General features: G+C 37.2%; 1 protein-coding gene across 1 annotated transcript; it reads left to right on the top strand.

Annotated features, from left to right (window-relative positions):
• The first annotated feature begins 104 nt into the window (after window positions 1-104).
• On the top strand, window positions 105-18,086 carry il12rb2l (interleukin 12 receptor, beta 2a, like). Its single transcript, XM_079889152.1, has 15 exons — window positions 105-513; window positions 1,022-1,303; window positions 2,887-3,031; window positions 3,179-3,330; window positions 5,476-5,615; window positions 7,245-7,389; window positions 8,578-8,654; window positions 8,778-9,012; window positions 10,899-11,087; window positions 11,488-11,589; window positions 12,040-12,171; window positions 14,946-15,089; window positions 15,255-15,333; window positions 16,728-16,797; window positions 16,904-18,086. The coding sequence occupies exons 1-15, from the start codon at window positions 450-452 to the stop codon at window positions 17,279-17,281; spliced, it is 2,334 nt and encodes a 777-aa protein (XP_079745278.1). The 5' UTR covers window positions 105-449; the 3' UTR covers window positions 17,282-18,086.
• Window positions 18,087-18,819: the final 733 nt, after the last annotated feature.

Genomic DNA, 18,819 nt, shown 5'->3' with positions numbered 1-18,819 from the left:
AAGGAACGTGCAGAGTATTTCCCCCCGTGATCTGATTGGTCAACGGGCTTTGCGTAGTAGTGACGATGCGGGCTTGTACCGCGAGCTCACGTACACTACAGGCGTGGACTGACTGTACAGCGACAGCGAGGTCGACTTCGAGCTTGACTGAAGAAGGACGAGCACAGCGAGTGCAACTAAAGCGACGGAAAACTTGAGCTGTAACTAACTTAAGGGAACAATATAACAAGAAATAGAAAATGCTCGTTCCAGGCTAGAGAATGCCGTTATTAAGTGATTACTTTTAAGTGGACTGGCTGAAGAACTTTCATGTGCTCCTTGCTGTCAGCGATGTCACGTAGCAGCGAAACAAACAAACGCCTGGACTTTCCGTAAACGTGCTAATATTACTCGGTTAACGGAACGTTGCGTAATACTGGACTTTTTTGCGTGCGCGAATGCCGTGAGCGATGGCATGGCAGAATGTAAAATTACATTTTCTTATGCTACTTTACATGTGGAGATGCTCTCAAGGTGAGCAAAAAAAAAACTTTTTTTGTGTGTGTGTGGAATATTTCATTCTATCATAAACTCTGATACTAACATGCTTTTTTCGGGGAATGTGTATAATAAAATATAGCACAAGCACACCTTTTACAAAAGTAAGTTTTATAGGTTTTAAATTATGAAACATCACAGTTTCAGACATAACAGTACTAATAGCAAAATACCTTACAAAAGTGAAGCTCTAGCAGCATTAGTTGGCATCTATTCCAGTAACATTTACACATTGTGTCCAAATACTTTTTAGGCAACTTTAACTTTATACAAATTAGTTTTTTTAATCAGTTTTCACATACATTAAATATTCAAATCATGTCAAACATATACAAACGAAGTTTAACATGAATTCAATAATCTATAATAGATTATTGAATTCATGTTAAACTTCGTTTGCATGTTTTTGTGGAACTGAGTGCAAGTCTGCATCTTTGCCCCAATCTGTTCTTGTTGCCATTCATTGTCTTCTTTATTTATTCAGCCTCTTTAGAAGTGGATGTAAACTGCTGGTGGAATCGAGCTCATCCTGTTGGGCACAATGTGTCCGTTGTGTGCCACACGAGTGCACGGGGAAGAGCAAAAAGTTGTGATCTCTTCCAGCTTTGTGTTATCACGCCGGGGCAGAGACATCTGTTACCCAGCACATGTGTCAGTGCCAAAGAAACCTTCAACTTCTCTATCGCAATAAAACATACAGGACATATTCACTGCATGTGCAATGGAAAAACATCCGATACCTGCAATTTAACAGTAAGAGGAGGCTGTGAGTATAACAGAATTGATCATTTATCTACAATGACTTCATTACTGAATCTGGGAATGCTCTGGGTTTCACAAGTTTTATGTACAAGTGTCTATGTTCACATGACACACACACACACTAGGATCCCTGAAGGGAATTGTTTACAAAGAAAAACGATGTAATTATACACAGGATTTTGTTACTCATAACCATAAAATATAAAGCAGAACGTTGTAATGTAAAGCAGAACAATGTAAAGCAGAGCCAAAATAACACACATTAATGAACCGAAGTTGGGATGCACGATATATCAGCCACCATATCGGTATTGCCGATATATGATCATTTTTAATGTTCTCATTATCGGCCCAATAAGAAAATTTGGCTGATATATTAAAGCCGATAAAGAATGGATTATTCCCTTCAGCTGAGACACTTCAGATGCACACTGTTCTCCATAATGGTTTTGAATTGCTTGAAATATGATTGGTATCACCTCAAAAAAGGAAGGTCTGTCATATAGGCTACATAAAATTATAATGAGAACATTATAATTGTGCGCTTGGGACATGGTAATGGTGAGGCTTTTGTTTTTGTAATCTGGCTCTCAAAAATTATATAAAAATGTAGATTTATCGGCCAAGATATCGGTTATTGGCTTTCAGATATAAAGAATTATCGGTTAACAGTATCGGGCAAAATTTTCATATCAGTGCATCCCTAAATCGAAGTGGTTTAACAAAAATACAAGATGCATCATTTTTGTTTCTAAGCTCTCTAGGATGCCTTTCCCCATTGGCTTCCATTGTAAGTGCATTACTGAAAGTTGTGTTGCTGTAGCTCAACCAGTAGAGCATGGGTTAAAGGGATAGTTCACCCAAAAATGAAAATTCTGTCATCATTTACTCTCCCTCAAGTTGTTCCAAACCTTTATGACTTTCTTTCTTCTGCTGAACACAAAAGAAGATATTTTGAAGAAAGTCGGTAACCAAACGACTGATGGACCCCATTGACTTCCATAGTAGGAAAAAACAAAAAAATACTATGGATGTCAATGGGGACCAGCAACTGTTTAATCATCAGCCTTCTTTAAAATATCTTCTTTTGTGTTTAGCAGAAGAAAGGAAATCATACAGGTTTGGAACAACTTGAGGGAGAGTAAATGATGACAGAATTTTCATTTTTGGGTGAACTATCCCTTTAAAATCCCAGGGAATGCATGAACTGATAAAATGTATACCTTGAATGCAATTTAAGTAGTTTTGGATACAAGCATTAGCCAAATGTGTAACTGTAAATTATTTTATTTGGTAACAGCTGAATTGAATTGAATTGATCTGAATTGAGTCTGGACTCTGGAACATTCTTTGAGAAATGCTTGTGTTTAAGTGATGTCCAAAATTAGACAAGGAAGGGAAGTGTGTGAAACACTGGCAGCTTACTTTTGCAGATTTACACACGTGACTTCCTGTTTTCTCTGTCTTGAAATTAAAGGTGCAGCTCTTTGTGTTGGCTATTATGGCTTTGTTCGTTTATATTTCCCATCCCTTTATCTATACTTTATTTGTTGGCTTTCCTCAAGAATAGTTTTCCATCTTTTACAGATCCACCCTCTTCCCCATCCCGCCCTGATTGTGCTATTGAAAACTCGGATGAAGACTTGGATGAAGACATTCACTGCTCCTGGACGAAATCCAATGAGCCAATGATTCCAACCATTTACACTCTTCACTGGAAAGATTGTGATGGGTGTGACAGTGTTTACTTACTAATAATAGACAAAACCTTTGCATTTTTTAAGTAGAACCTAAGTACAATCGCAAATGACTAATAATTCAAATTAAATATCATATTTAAACTTCAAATATAAAAGATTAACTTTGTGTTTATATTCAGGAACATTAACTCAAGGGAGAGCGATCAAGAGAAAGTGGTCATAATCCGAGAGGAGTATATGAAAAGCACTGACATTACAGCATGGGTCACTGCCAAAAATGTGTTGGGTTCTGCACAATCTGAAGAGTCTGTCTTCAACACAGGCCATATCAGTAAGTCATGTTTACTCTGTTGTAAACCATTTCTCTGAACCATGTGCATGTGCATTTATTGGCTGCATTTGAAGCACAGTGAAGTAGTCAGTGTACACACAATTCTGATGATGATTATTATTAATAAATGTTAAAAAAAAAAGAGCCCATCACCTCCAAATCTCTCTCTTCTCCCTCGATATACAGTACGAATCAAAGTACTTTTTTAAAGAAATCTGCACAACCATTTTCAACATTAATAATAATAATAAATGTTTCTTGAGCATCAAATCACCACATCAGAATGATTTCTGAAGGATCATGTGACACTGAAGACTGGAGTAGCCTAATGCTGTAAATCACAGCTTTGATCACACAAATAAAAAAGTTATTTTAAAGTGTAACAGTATTTTACAATATTACTGGTTTTACTGAAGTTTTGATCAAATAGGCAACGTCTACATTAAAGGGTTAGTTCACCCAAAAATGAAAATTCTGTCAGTAATTACTCACCCTCATGTTGTTCCAACCGCGTAAGACCTTCGTTCATCTTCGGAACACAAATTAAGATATTTTTGATGAAATCAGAGCTATGTCTCACTCCTCCATAGGCTGCTATGTGACCGAAACTTGCTGGCCCAGAAAAGTCATCAAAGAGATCGTTAATATAGTCCAAGTGACTCCAGTGGCTCAATCTTAAGTATATAAAGCGACGAGAATACTTTTTGTGCGCAAAAACAAACAAAAATAACGACTTTATTCCACTTTTCATTTCCTTCTCTCTGGGCCTCGTAGTGTTTTTGCGCTGCGCGTCTGTGTTGCACATCATCACGCATCACACACATGACCGGCGTCGGCCAATAGTGAGCCTACGTGGTGACGTGAACACAGACGCGCTGCGCAAAAAGACTACGCGAACCAACTAGAGGCCCAGAGAGAAGGAAATGAAAAGTGGAATAAAGTCGTTATTTTTGTTTGTTTTTGCGCACAAAAAGTATTCTCGTCGCTTGATATACTTAAGATTGAGCCACTGTAGTCACTTGGACTATATTAACGATCTCTTTGATGACTTTTCTGGGCCAGCAAGTTTCGGTCACATAGCAGCCTATGGAGGAGTGAGACATAGCTCTGATTTCATCAAAAATATCTTAATTTGTGTTCCGAAGATGAACGAAGGTCTTACACGGTTGGAACAACATGAGGGTGAGTAATTACTGACAGAATTTTCATTTTTGGGTGAACTAACCCTTTAATGTGGATACATTTGAAAATGGCGTTTTAACTAACGTTAAAAAAGCTAAAGTCATTTTATTCTGCATGTGTAAATTATAATAAAAGCTCACTGAGATGATACAGCGGGACCAGGCATAATAAAGTTAACGATCGCTTTATTAGCAAAATCTCTCACCACTTCTAGTGTGTCCAGGTCGCATTTAATCGCCATTCCATGTTTGGAAACGCAATTGTGCTCATGTTTTGACACAGAACAGCAATGGCGGGTACATTTTCTGCAAAACAAAATGCAAAAACAAGACCAAAGCATGCACATCACTGTCAAAAATATGCTCCGGGTTGGGTGCTCGACAAAAGAAATAACAGAAAAAAACTGAAAAAAGTCAGCACACCAAAGCACCAAAATATGCAAAAAATCTAATAGTGGACTGTGTGTTGTTGAATTAAATTTTTTGCATATTTTTGAGCTTTGGTGTGCTGACTTTCTGTTTTTTTTTTTAAACACTATGTAAATGAACAGCAGGAACTACAATGTCAGTACACATAGATAACTATCAATATCATATGTGTGACATTACTAAACATGTCATTGTTTTCAAATACCTCCTTTTCACAGTTCACTCTACAATGCAAAAATGGTGTTTTCAAATTAAGCCACTTGGGATAGTGTCTTCAAAAAGCTCTTCTCATGTGAACGGAAGGCCAAAACATAGAGGAAAAATATTTGTTTTCAAATGTGGTTAGTGTAGACATAGTCATAAATTGAGCCTTTATTGATCATAAGCGACTAAGAGCCCAAACTTTTGAATGGTAGTGTAGCTCAAGTTAATGAAACTTGCAGGCAAAAACTGTAAATTTCATCACTTAGAAAAATAATGAATTTAAATGCTTAGTTCTAGTTTTAAATCTTTTCCCTGTTTTTTAATTTTTTAGTTCGCCCAGACCCCCCCGAAAATATTACCTACACCTTCATGCCGCTGGTGATCTACTGGAACATGGGCTGTGGCAGTGTGGGCCCCTTAGACAATAAGTGTCAAGTGCAATACCGCACACACATGCTGGACTGGATTCAGGTGAGAGGAGGAATGGAAAATCCCATGTAATTTGATTCAGTTCAAGACAAAATCCTTATCCGATTCTGATTCACAATATTTGAACATTTTCCTCTAAGATTGGTGTCATTGGCTTCATGGGTGCAGCTCTGGCATTTTCACTCGTGTGTTCAAAAGTGCTTTAGTGTACTGAGTTTCTGTAGTGAGTTAGTCCAGAAGAAAATCCATCCATCTGCAGAATCAGAGGTGTGCGTAAAGTTTAATGAAGTATTATCACATCCATTAAAACAGATTAAAAGATGGATCTTTTGCGTTTTAAGAATCAGTATTGGATTATTAAAATACAAATCTTAGTAAAACAGAAAGTGTAGATTTTAAACCAGCCCTAGGACAAACACATTTGTGTATTGTCAACATTTTTCAATGTAAATTAAGGAAAAATTAATTAATTTTTTAATGTAAATTATTTTTTGTTATGACTGTAAGGATGCAATCAAAGATAGCTCGGTTTCACTTTATTTTGACAGTCCACTTTAGACATTCTACTAATTATAAGTTACTTTGCAAATACATGTCCACTAACTCTCATTGATTTACATTTAATCATTTAGCAGACGCTGTTATCCAAAGTGAGGGGAGCACTAGAAGCAATCAAACCAACAATAGGGCAACAATATGTAATACAATATGTGCTGTGACAAGTACCAATTAGTCTAGGAAAGTACACCTAGCAAGTTTTTTTTATACATGAAAAAAGAAAAGAAAAAAATGGATAATAGAAATAGAGTAGAATAGTAAGTGTTAATGAGTGTTAAACTATTAAATTGTTCAATTCAATGTAGTTGATTTTGCAACTGTGTAAACTAACTCTCATTAGAGTATTTGTAGACTGTTATGGTTAGGGTTAGTTTGTAGAATAAGCTGACATGTAGTTGCAAAGTTCCTTATAGTCAGTAGAATGACTGTTGGGGAGCATCAAAATATTAAGCCTCATGGCTGCCAACTTTCACGCATTCAGCGTGAGATTCGCACAGTTCTCGCGTTCCCACGCCACACATCCATTTTCTCACGCAGTGAAAAATCGCGGAGCAAAGGGACAGCATTAGTTGAGAGAATTTTTTTATTTGAGAAAAATTAACATGTAGCTACTGTATCTGATATTTATCCAAATGAATCAATATTGAATCAAGATTGGAATTGACTTACATGCTTATGACTTGAAATTGAGTCAAGCACTAATAAAAACAGTAGCCTACCAGTCATCGTACCATGTAAACATAACTATTAAAATGAATGAAATCCAAGTATTTTGACAATCACAACACTCCAAGCTTAAACTCAAAAGTTGGCAGCCCTGATTAAGCAGACCGTCTAATAATACTCTAATGACTGGTAGTTGAAATGTAGTTGCAAAGTTTCTTATTGTTAGTAGAATGTCTAAAGTGGACCATCATAATAGTGTTACCGATAATTGAATAGTTTTCATAATGTCAGAGATTTATCAATACTAGTTGTAAGATTTAGTTCACCCAAAATCATTAAGAACACCATTGAGGGTGAGTAGCTTAAATGGTGACAGAATTAAAGTTTTGGGTGGAACTGAACCTTTAATAAGTTATGTTCTTTAATATGTTATTTTGATTTGTGCAGGAGGATGATTTCCAGTCCACGTTTCCGTTGGAGGATTCTCAGCCATTCACAGAGTACCTTTTTCGTCTTCGCTGCCACTGTGGATATGAAGAGAAAGTCATGAGTAACTGGAGTTCAGTGTTTCCAGTCACAACGCCCCCTGCAGGTCAGAAAAAGACACATTATCCATTCATGTAGGACAGGGTTCCTCAAACTCGGTCCTGGAGGGCCACTGTCCTGCACAGTTTAGCTCCAACCCTGATCAAACACACCTAGCTGTGAGTTTCTAGTGATCCTGAAGACATTGATTTGCTTGCTCAGGTGTGTTTGATCAATGTTGGAGCTAAATTCTGCAGGACAGCGGCCCTCCAGGACCGAGTTTAGGAGGAACCCTGATTTAGGACATTAAAGGGTAACTCAATCGCTGGTCAGAGCCTGACTCCACCCACTGGCAATATTTGAAAAATGCTGGAAAAGTGGGCAGAGCCCAGGGGGCGTGCACCTGAGCGGTTAGCTGGTACCCTCTTACGTCACAGGGCACCACAACTTCCAATAGGAAAATTCAACTCCAGTAGCCACTATTCAACCTGAACAGGGCAGCACTTAGACGTTTTTACACCATATATTGTAGAATTAAAACACTTTATACCCTAATGTCAAAAAAATTACTTGAATCAATGAACAGCATTAATAAAGCCCCATTCTTACAGATCATTAACTAAAAAAAGTTGCTTAGGGTTTAGTTACTCTTTAATGCACTCATTTACTGTTTTTGAGGATGATCTTGATTCAAATTCACACAGCAGCAGAATACAGTTGTCAGTGCTAAATAAATACAGACACAATTCATTTTTAAACAAGAGTGAACACGATGTTTAGAATCCACTCTGACTATGGTTCAGAAGTTTGTGGTCGCTAATGTTTTTTAAATGTTTTTAAATAAGTCTCTTATGTTCACCAAGGCTACATTTATTTGATCAAAAACAGTTAAAACAAACAGTTTCTGTTTTCTATTGTAATATTATTTAAAAATGTAATTTATTCCTGTGAGGACAAAGTTGAAAATCATTCTAATATGCTGATTTGGTGCTCAAAAAACAGTTCTTATTTATTTATTTGAAACAGATTTTTTATCATTCTAAATGTTTTTACTGTTCTTTTTACCCAACATATATATATGTATATATGTGTATATGTATATATGAATGTTTGAATCGTTTTAAAAAAAAACTTTTTAATGTACAGTACATACTACAGCACAGTATGCTTTATGTAGTATGCTAGCGTTCCATTTTAAATCTATTATATAAAATAATCAATGACGATAATTGTCTGTAATATTCTGTCTTTTCAGCACCGGTTGGACAGCTGGACGTTTGGAGTGATTGTGCCCCTTATTCTGACTACTCCTCCTGTAACATCTATTGGAAAGTAGGCTATACTCCCATAATACATCATTCTAACTGGTTCTTGTTCAGTGGGTCAGTCACGATTCATTACATCATGAATGAGCTGTAGAAGTTTGACTGTCTGACATTATTTCCTGTCTCTCAGGAAATGCCTCCGTCTCAGGCTAGAGGGAAAATTAGCAACTATATTGTGACACTGAAGCTTAAAAATGGAACTGAGATCAGGCAGCGGAGAGACACAGGAAGTCAGCATCGCACTGAGCAGAACTGCCCGCAGCTCATACGTTTCCCTCTCAAGATGGGTGTTGTGAGAGTTTTTGTGTCAGCCAACACCTCACTGGGCACGTCCGTCCCCACATTCATGCCGTTTCCTGTGAGGGGTATGTCAATGCAAAATTCTGATTCAAAGTTATGTTAAGTTATGTTGAGCTTATAATTGATATTTAATTTCAAAATTATTAGTCATTTGCCATTGTCTCTCATTTTGTTCAAGTTCTACTTAAAAATGCAATATATATATATATATATATATATATATATATATATATATATATATATATATATACACACACACAGTTGCAATCGAAATGATTCAACCCCCATTGCAAATCAGGTTTATTGGCAAAATGACTTTCAGCTGTTTGCAATGAACAAATCAAACAAAAGTAATTGAAATGTCTCAACACATCAAATTTTTCAAGTGGTTTCCCCAAATTTGACTGAAAATGCAACTTTTAATGACTTCTGCAGTCTCAAAATGATTCAACCCCCTGAATAGAATCCCTCACAGCACAAATCTGCAAAAAAGGTGGTGTCTCAAGCACACCTGAGCTACACAATCAAGGGCTTCATTAGTTGCACCAGGTGTGCTTAAGCTAGAACACATGAAATATCTGAACTGGTTAGGTTTGTTGAGTGTCACGTTTGACTGCAAGTTAGAAATATGGCCAAAAGAAGTCAAAAGAATGGTCCAAAAAGTTAAGAGAAGATATAATTGCCCTTCACAAACAAGGAACAGGATACAAAAAGATAGCGAAGGCAATAAATGTTCCTAGCGATACAGTTGAAAGCATAGTTTGCAAGTTCAAAGTTAAAGGAAAAGTGGTTAAACTACCAGGACAGGGCAGAAAAACGCAGCTATCCAATTGCTGCAACCAGATTGCTGAAAAGGCAGGTCCAGAAAAACCCTAGAGTGACAGCAAAAGACCTGCACCAAGATGTACACCACTACTGACCCAAAAGCGCAAGAAAAGTCTGCTCCAATATGCTCAAAATCATATAAATAAGCCAAAGAAGTTTTGGGATTCTGTTCTATGGACCGATAAAACAAAACTGGATCTTTTCAGCCCTATGAATCAGCAGTATGTCTAGAGGAAGACGAATTAAGCATATGCTGAAAAGAACACTGTCTACAGTTAAGCATGGTGGGGCTCGGTGATTGCTCTGGGGCTGCTTTGCATCCTCTGGCACTGGAAACCTGCAGCGTGTGGAAGGAAAGATGGATTTATTGAAGTATCAGGAAATCCTAGGAAAAAACGTCATGCCGTCAGTGAGAAAGCTGAAGCTTCGAAGCTGAAGCATTGGATCTTCCAACAGGACAATGATCCCTAGCATACCTTAAATTCCACCAAGGCTTGGTTGCAGAAGAAGTCTTGGAAGATTCTACAGTGGCCATCACAGTCACCTGGCTTGAACCCATCTCTGGTGGGATTTGAAGAAGGCGGTATGGGCACGCAAACCCAAGAATATCACTGAACTGGAGGCCATTGCTCATGAGGAATGGACTAAGATTCCTCAGAAACGCTGCCATAAGCTGGTGTCTGGTTCTACATCTTGTTTGCAGCAGGTCATAAAAGCACAAGTGTGTTCTACCAAGTACTAAAGATGCTTGCCATGAAGGGTGTTGAATCATTTTGAGACTGCAGAAGTCATTAAAAGTTGCATTTTCTGTTGAATTTGGGGAAACCACTTGAAACATTTGTTGTGTTGAACTATTTCAATTACTTTTGTTTGATTTGTTCATTGCAAACAGTTGAAATTCTGTAACTGATGCCATTAAATCTGATTTGCAATGGGGGTTGGAATAATTTTGATTGCAACTGTATATATATATATATATATATATATATTAATAGTTAAATATTTTTATAATAAAATGAATGCAGCCTTGCTGAGCATGAGAGACTTCTTTTAAAAAAATCTTGCCAATCCCAAACTTTTGAATGGTAGTGTAAAATTACATTTAAATGATATTTATGCCCTGCAGGACAGACAACACCTGAGGTGTATCTGAGTGTAATGGGTAAGAAACAGACGCTGCGGGTCTCATGGTCTGTACACCCACAGTTCTCTGACAGCGTCCTGGAGTATGTGGTCCAGTACGTGTCAGTACCTCACCATCCGTGCCTGAGCTGGGTCAGAGTAAACGGAACCCAGACATCTGTCACAATCACAGGTGTGTGTGTGTGTGTGTGTGTGTGTGTGTGTGTGTGTGTGTGTGTGTGTGTGTGTGTGTACAGGTTTTAGCTATACTTGTGAGGGCCAAATGTCCACAGTGAAATATTAGTAACTGACTAGTGAGGACATTTTACTGGTCCTCACTAGTAAAAAAGGATAAAAAATCTGCCAATTTTTTTTTCTTTAAATCTAGTGTTTTGCACATGTTTCTGGAATGAGTAGGTGTAGGGGTGGGGGGTTGCTTTAGGCCATAGAAAATACCATTAACCTAATGTAAAATCAATGCAGGTCTATGCAGTGTCTTCACTAATATAGTGAAACAAGTGGATGTGTGAAAGAGAGAAAGCTGTAATTTGTTCTGACCCTAACAGTGATTTCACGTTTGTCTCCATCCAAAGGTGACTTCAGGAACTACACAGCATATAATGTGTCACTGTATGCTGTCTTCAACAACCACAGCACTTTCCTCAAGTCAGCGATTGCATACACACTTCAAGGAGGTATGACATCCCTTAAATTACTGACTGCACTTTTGGATGTTTTATTAACAACAGACCAAAGTCCACAAGACATCAAATAAAATCTGGCTTTTCCGTTTTAATTGCAAATTGTCCAATACAACAGAGAGCCAAAATTACATTTACATTACAATTAAGTAGCAGTGTGTATTTACAAACATACACCCCTGATTAACAGTTTTAATATTAAGCTTATTTGTCAAAAGACACATCCACTGTAGAAGTATATTGCATTGTCAATAATTAGCTTGTAAAGTGCAACATTTCCATTCACTTAGATTGATTTTAAAAAAAGTGTAATGCATTCCATTCATAAAACATTTTCTCACTTTGAGTTAGTTGTGGCAGTTTTAGGGCACAAAGTATCCTGTAATCAGATTTGCTAGTCATCAAGCCTTCATATTGGTATCATCTCTTTATCTCCCTGCCCAGTTCCTCCTAAAGTCCCACAATTCCTTGTGAAGATCGTCTCTCAATCTTCTGTCACTCTGATGTGGAGCCCCATCCCTGTGCATGAGAGCAAAGGTGTCATCCTGCATTACTTGGTGGGCATCAATGAGACAGGTAATCCATTATCTCTCCTTTAATGTAAATCTTAAGCTCGGGACAATCCTAATGTAGGGCCGTTTTTGAGCGTCTAGGGCAGGGTTCACCAATCTCGGCTCCAACCAGCTCTAACACACCTGTTTGAAAGTTTCTAGTATGCCTAGTGAGAACTTGATTAGCTGGTTCAGGTGTGTTTAATTGGGGTTGGAGCTAAACTCTGCAGGACAGCGGCCCTCCAGGACCGAGATTGGTGAACCCTGGTCTAGGGCTTCGTTTTTTCAGTGTGTTCTGCACCGTTGGCTCTAGCCAGGGGCCGTCTGGGTTTCTTTGACCGATTCAGCATGTTGATTGAACAGCTAACCAACTCTGATTGGCTGTTCAGCCTATGGAATGAGAAAAGTGATGAAAGCGAGCAAAGAAGTCAAGACGGTACAGACAGAAGGCTGTTATAATTTTACATCATCTTACCTGAGCGTTCGAATGCATGAATATTTTCATAATGGAATGAAGAAAGTGATCAGTGTGATTGATATTTCAAAATGGTAAACAAGCGCTGCTTTGTTTACGTTTTTTTATATCTGCAGTCCTAGTCTCGGTTTCCCTTTTTGAATGATGAAAATAGACTATTGATACCCATTTATATAGTCAGGTATTTCCTCACACGCAGGAGCAGAACACACGTGCAAGTTGAAAGTCGCCTTTAGTCCTTTTGGTGTGTTCAAGCGCAGCTTTTTGGCCGAGACGCAACTGATGAGAGGCGACAGCACAGTCAGCTTTAAAGCTACACTGTGTAATTTTTTAAGTTGATTCTTAGCAAAAAACACTTTGTTCTTTCAAAAGTATATGTGCTCATTAATGTGTAATTACTTCTACCAACTAATCAAGTATTCTCGTAAGCGTAGAATCTGCCATTTAGAATAAATACGAGCGAGTCGCTCGAATGGCGGCAGCCATGTTGTGCCTCCATCTTGAAGATACATTAGCCAAAGAGGGACATACCTGGAAATTCAAGCTTCGCCTTTCACGTTTTACACTCAGTGGCACCGTGACGAATGCGAGGGGGAGATTACTCGCGACTGCTGGCAGATTTGAAATAATACGGCCACCGTAGGAGTTAAAACACCCTCGGAATGGGAGGGGCTAGAAAGTAATATTCAGTTGGTAGTCATAAACAATTTCACCGCTAGATGGGAGAAAATCCTACACAGTGTAGCTTTAATCGCTGCTAGTTCTTTGATGTCGGCTTAGTGTGTCCCGGACTTAAAAAGTAATGCTTAGTACTTTCATTATATTGTAGACCCTGAGTTTCTATTATTTGACCAACATTGCAACATGAAATATTAATACTTAGACTACCAAGTTTGGGGTCAGTAAGATTTTTTTGTTTTTTGAGAGAAATGCTTTTATTTATTGACCAAAAGTGACCATAAAGACAATTTTAATGTTACAAAAATAATTATTTTTCTAATAAATGCTGTTCTTTCTATTCATTCATATTCTATTCAACTTTCTATTCATCAAAGAATCCTAGAATAAAATGTTTCACGGTTTCCACAAAAATATTAAGTGGCACAACTGTCTTCAACATTGATAATAATAAGAAATGTTTCTTGAGCATCAAATCAGCATATTACAATGATTTTTGAAGGATCATGTGACACTGAAGACTGGAGTAATGATGCTGAAAACTTTACCATCATAGGAATAAATAATTATTTATTTTAAATTGTAATAACACTTAACAGCATTACTGTTTTACTGTATTTTTGATCAAATAAATCAGGAGTATTCAATTAAAGTTAAAGAGGTTCAGTCTCTATATTTCTTTCCCAGCATAGGTCCGGACAATACTGTAGTAATACCGCAGCCACTGTACTGTAAAATAATAAATCCTAAACACTCAAAATATTCATAAAAGATGGGAATCTTGGGCCCCGAGAGCCAAAGCATAGATGTATAAGAATGCTTAACATTATTTACCAAAAAAATTATATTTCTCCCAACTGGATATGGATATAAAAAAGGTCAGATGTTTTATACGGCTATTATTTATTTATTTATTTATTTAACATTTACCATATTTATATTTTGCTCAAGTGGGTAATAAACTTCTAAAACAAACAAACTAATAATGAAAACTCTCATCATGTGCACAAAACAAAGTTAACTAGTAATTTCAAAGTTGTTTGTCTTCCCTTGCCATCTCTAAATAATTTTCCAGTTTATAACATTATTTTTTATGTAATGCTTTTAATAACACTAAATGTAAAAAATAATTGTAATTACTGCATTCTCATTTGATTATCTGCAGCGTTTTAGCAAAAGTATCAATTTGCTGCTCACCGTGTTTCTGCTACTGTTGTTAAAATAGCCGTCTACATCTGCAGCTTTAATGTCTTTATCGGGAGAGAGAAGCAACGCGCACGGAACGGAAAGAGCTTGAATGAAGCGAGTTTGGCTCTAGATAAAAATATTAGTGGATATAGCGCTGAAATAAATGACCCCGGGTGCTTTTGGTGTGAACAGCTCCGTTGTTTTGACACACTGCTCACTTTAAACTGTTGAAACGGTAAAATGGCCCGGTACAAATATGCACTAGGTTCCATCTGGACCACGGGACATAATTTTATTGGGCCCTTTCACCATTTCTACAGGTTCACCATTTGAATACCACTGAAACAAATGTAGCCTTGGTGAGCACAAGAGACTTCTTTAAAAAAAAAAAAAAAATCTTGCTGACCCCAAACTTTTTAACAGTAGAGTATATCTTTGTCCTCTGGCCTCTTTAACAGTGTATAACGTGAGCAGTGACAGAACCAGCATGCATCTGTCAGACCTGCAGCCGTCCCAGCAGTACCAGGCCTGGGTGAGCGCTGTGAGTGCTGCTGGTGAAGGCATGAGGAGCATCACCACTTTCTCCACCCCTGAAGAAAACAGTAATCTTTCTTCCTACCTTCCTTCCTTTTTTCCTTCCTTCATTTGGGGTTTACATTGCATGCATTGTCCAAAATACTAAGAGGTATTTGTTTGCATACAGTATGTAGTTCAAAAATTCAGCATCAGGTAGTTAACCAGTCATTTCTTTCCATCTCATCTCCTAGGTTATTTTTCTTCAATACTGATGGCTGTATTCATACCATTGTCTTTCCTGATATTAGTCATTGCTTTTAAATGGGTATTGTGAGTATTGCCTTTCATTATAATTCCATCATACAATATGGCCAAAAGTATATGGATACCCCCTTCTAAATAGTGAGCTTGACTAGTCTAGTCATTTCTGTGAGGATAAATCTTGACCTTAATCTTAATCTTCTACACTTAATGAGCAGGTTAGGGGAATCCACATAATTTTGGCCCTGTTGTGAATTGCATTCCATTCAATTATCAGATAAAAATTATACAATGCATTCCAACTACAGTAGTCAACGTTTGAAGTGGATCAAAACAAAACCTTTCATCAGTTATACATGAATTTTGAACAATACCTGTTCTTGACTTAGGAGAACTTTGATGAACTTTTTTGATCCACTTCAAATGTTGACTACTGTATATCATCCTATTATTTACCATTGCCATGCCAAGCTATCTATTGTATGAAGCGCTATATAAATAAACGTGCCGTGACTTTACTGGAGTGCCGAATTGCAGAGCTCATGCAAACATACCCACATCGCTATGATCAGATGCTTTCTTAAAGGGATAGTTCACTTTGAAATTAAATTTTGGTATGTTTTAGCTTACCTCAAGGGCATCCAAGATGTAGGTGTCTTTTTTTTCCGCAGTATTTTCAATTTTGATATTTTTAGGTCAAACAGTTCTTGTCGTATAATGCAGGTCTATGGTCACTATCTGAAAGAGCATGCACAGAGAAGTCCAAATTAAACAATTCCCCATCGTAAGTACACATTGATGGCCTAAGACACGAAACGAGCGGTTTGTGTGAGAAAACGAACAGTATTTATATATATTTATATATATAGTAGCCATCTTACCTACAATCTCTGTTCTGTGTAAACAATGAGTGACGTACACGCGCAAGAGATCACTTCCGTCTCTTTCCGGCGCTTGCGCAGACTAAGCCAGAACGCACGCCCACGTCACACACCAGGACGTGGTTGTGTACAAGGTAAAAACGATATAAATACTGTTCGTTTTCTCACACAAACCGCTCGTTTCGTGTCTTAGGCCATCAATGTGTACTTACGATGGGGAATTGTTTAATTTGGACGATGGGGAATTGTTTAATTTGGACTTCTGTGCATGCTCTTTGAGACCGTGACCACAGACCTGCATTATATGACTGACAGACAAGAACGGTTTGACCTAAAAATATCAAAATTGAAACTACTGCGGAAACAAAGACACCTACATCTTGGATGCCCTTGAGGTAAGCTAAAACATACCAAAATTTAATTTCAAAGTGAACTATCCCTTTAACTGGTGTTTTAGAATTGTAAAAAATAGTCAATCTTTTTTTTCACCCCTAAGCGAAGAATACAAAAAGACCTGTATTAGGTCCTCAACTGGTAAATTAGATGCACTTTGGTAAATGAATATCTGCTGTCTTGGTACAGGTTACGTTACTGTTCCCAGAAGATCCCAGATCCATTAAACAGTAAATCATTTAAACATATGAACTTTCAGGTAAGAATCTAAAGTTTTATATAAAGCTATATGAAAGAGATTGTCACCCATATAAATATGGTAGGATATTTGTTCTTCTAAACAGTGAGCTTGGCTTTTTTTCCAGCATGCATGGCCATGGCTCTGTTCTCCGTCGGAAACGCCTCTGAAGATCTGTGAGCTGGAGATCGTGGAGAACCCGCATCCCAACACACCTTCCTCTACCTCAGAGACTGAACTGGAGAAGATTTTAATCGATGTGGAACCCCCACATTTCCAGGTGCCAGATGGACTGGGCAGAACAAATGTAGGTGGGGAGAAGTGGTTAGAAGACTCTGAGGAATCAAACAGACGGAACATTTCAAAGCAGGACAGCTGGAGAAAAGAGTACAGTGAGATGGTTGATACTGATGAAGAGGAGGGCGCTGGTGGTGAAGAGTGGTGGGACCAGCAACTTGTCTCGGACTATGAAAGACATTTTATGCCGTCTGTTGAGGTGAATTAACTCTGCCATTTCATATTTCATGACGTTTGGTCTGTACTGTAGTGCCTTAAATAGAACAATCAGAAATGTTGATTGTTTTACTGAAGAACAACATGTATTGTTGTACTCTTTATACTTGCACTGAAAAGAGTATTAAGACAAGTTATTCATGAAATTCCAAATGTGTCTGTGGGAGAGATCTTGCAGTGCTATGCACAGATGTTACAGCTGAAGTATAAGTGTTGCTGCCTTAGTGTAATCAAATGGCATAAGGATTGTTTTCAAACGGGTTTCCAGTTCCTGCCTCAAAATAACGCCAATGTTGGGCTGTTCGGAACAGACCTCAGATCCACAGTCCCATGTGGTTTAACTTTTCAGGGAATTGACAGTCCCATGTGGTTTACACTTTTCAGGGAATTCAAACTACAAATGTCTTATAGTCTCTGCTCATTAAACCTTGTTGGAAAAAGGTATTTCAACATTGAAAACATTGCATTTATGATACAAATGAGACTATTACTGGTAATTATCTTCAATTGAATGTAGAGAATTGAATGTTTTTGTACATAATAAATCTTTGTTTGTATGGATGTGCTTCTGTAAGACTACTCATGTGAATTTCTCATGTGTTTTGTAATCATTTGTTTGACATGACGTTAGGTTTGCATGTAAACATAAGAGTAGTCACTATTATTAGTCTGTGATGTAGTCTACCTATATTTTGGAAGACTCTTTATGCCTGAGAGTAAAAAATAAAAAGACAAATAACTTTATTTCTTGTAATTGCAGCTTTATATGTCACAAATTATAATGTTTATTGTAAAAACTTTTTTTTTACTCTTGAGACAAAAACAGGCTTCCATACCATATAGCTTTTTGAGGAATATCAGCCCAGAGCCGGGATGCTTATATGCATAAATATTCACATCAACGCAAACTTCTAGCCCCCTAACCCCTAAAATAAAATGACTGTACAATAGTGCCAGTCCTGTAAACACTTGTTTGTCTATATTTGACAATCAAATGGAGGAAAGGTTGAGGATTAGGATTATAAAGTAGATCCATTTAAATAACAGAATTGTTCATGTTTTATAAGAGGTCTCTTATGTTCACCAAGGTAGCATTTTTAATAAAAAAAAATACATAAAATACAGTAAAACAGTAATATTGTGGAATATGATTACAATTTAAAATAACTATTTTATATATTACTATATTGTAAAATGTCTTTATTCTTGTGATTTAAAGCTGAATTTTCAGCATCATTACTCCAGTCTTCAGTGTCACATGATCCTTCAGGTCCTCAAGAAACATTTCTTATCATTATCAATGTTGAAAACAGTTGTGCTGTAGAAACTGTAATGTTTATGTAAAAGTTTATGTTTATCTAACTGTCTTTACAGTCACTTTTGAACAATTTAATGAATCCGTGCTGGATAAAAACTAATTTCTCTCTCTCAAAAATAAGAAAATCCTGACCCCACACTTTTGAATGTTGTGTATATCCAACATTTTTTATTTAACCAGCTTTGTTTGTTAATTTATTCGCATAAATATTA

This window comes from Squalius cephalus, assembly GCF_949319135.1.
Source record: "Squalius cephalus genome assembly, chromosome: 1".
NCBI lineage: Eukaryota > Metazoa > Chordata > Actinopteri > Cypriniformes > Leuciscidae > Squalius > Squalius cephalus.
This window is presented reverse-complemented; position numbering and strand designations above follow the sequence as displayed.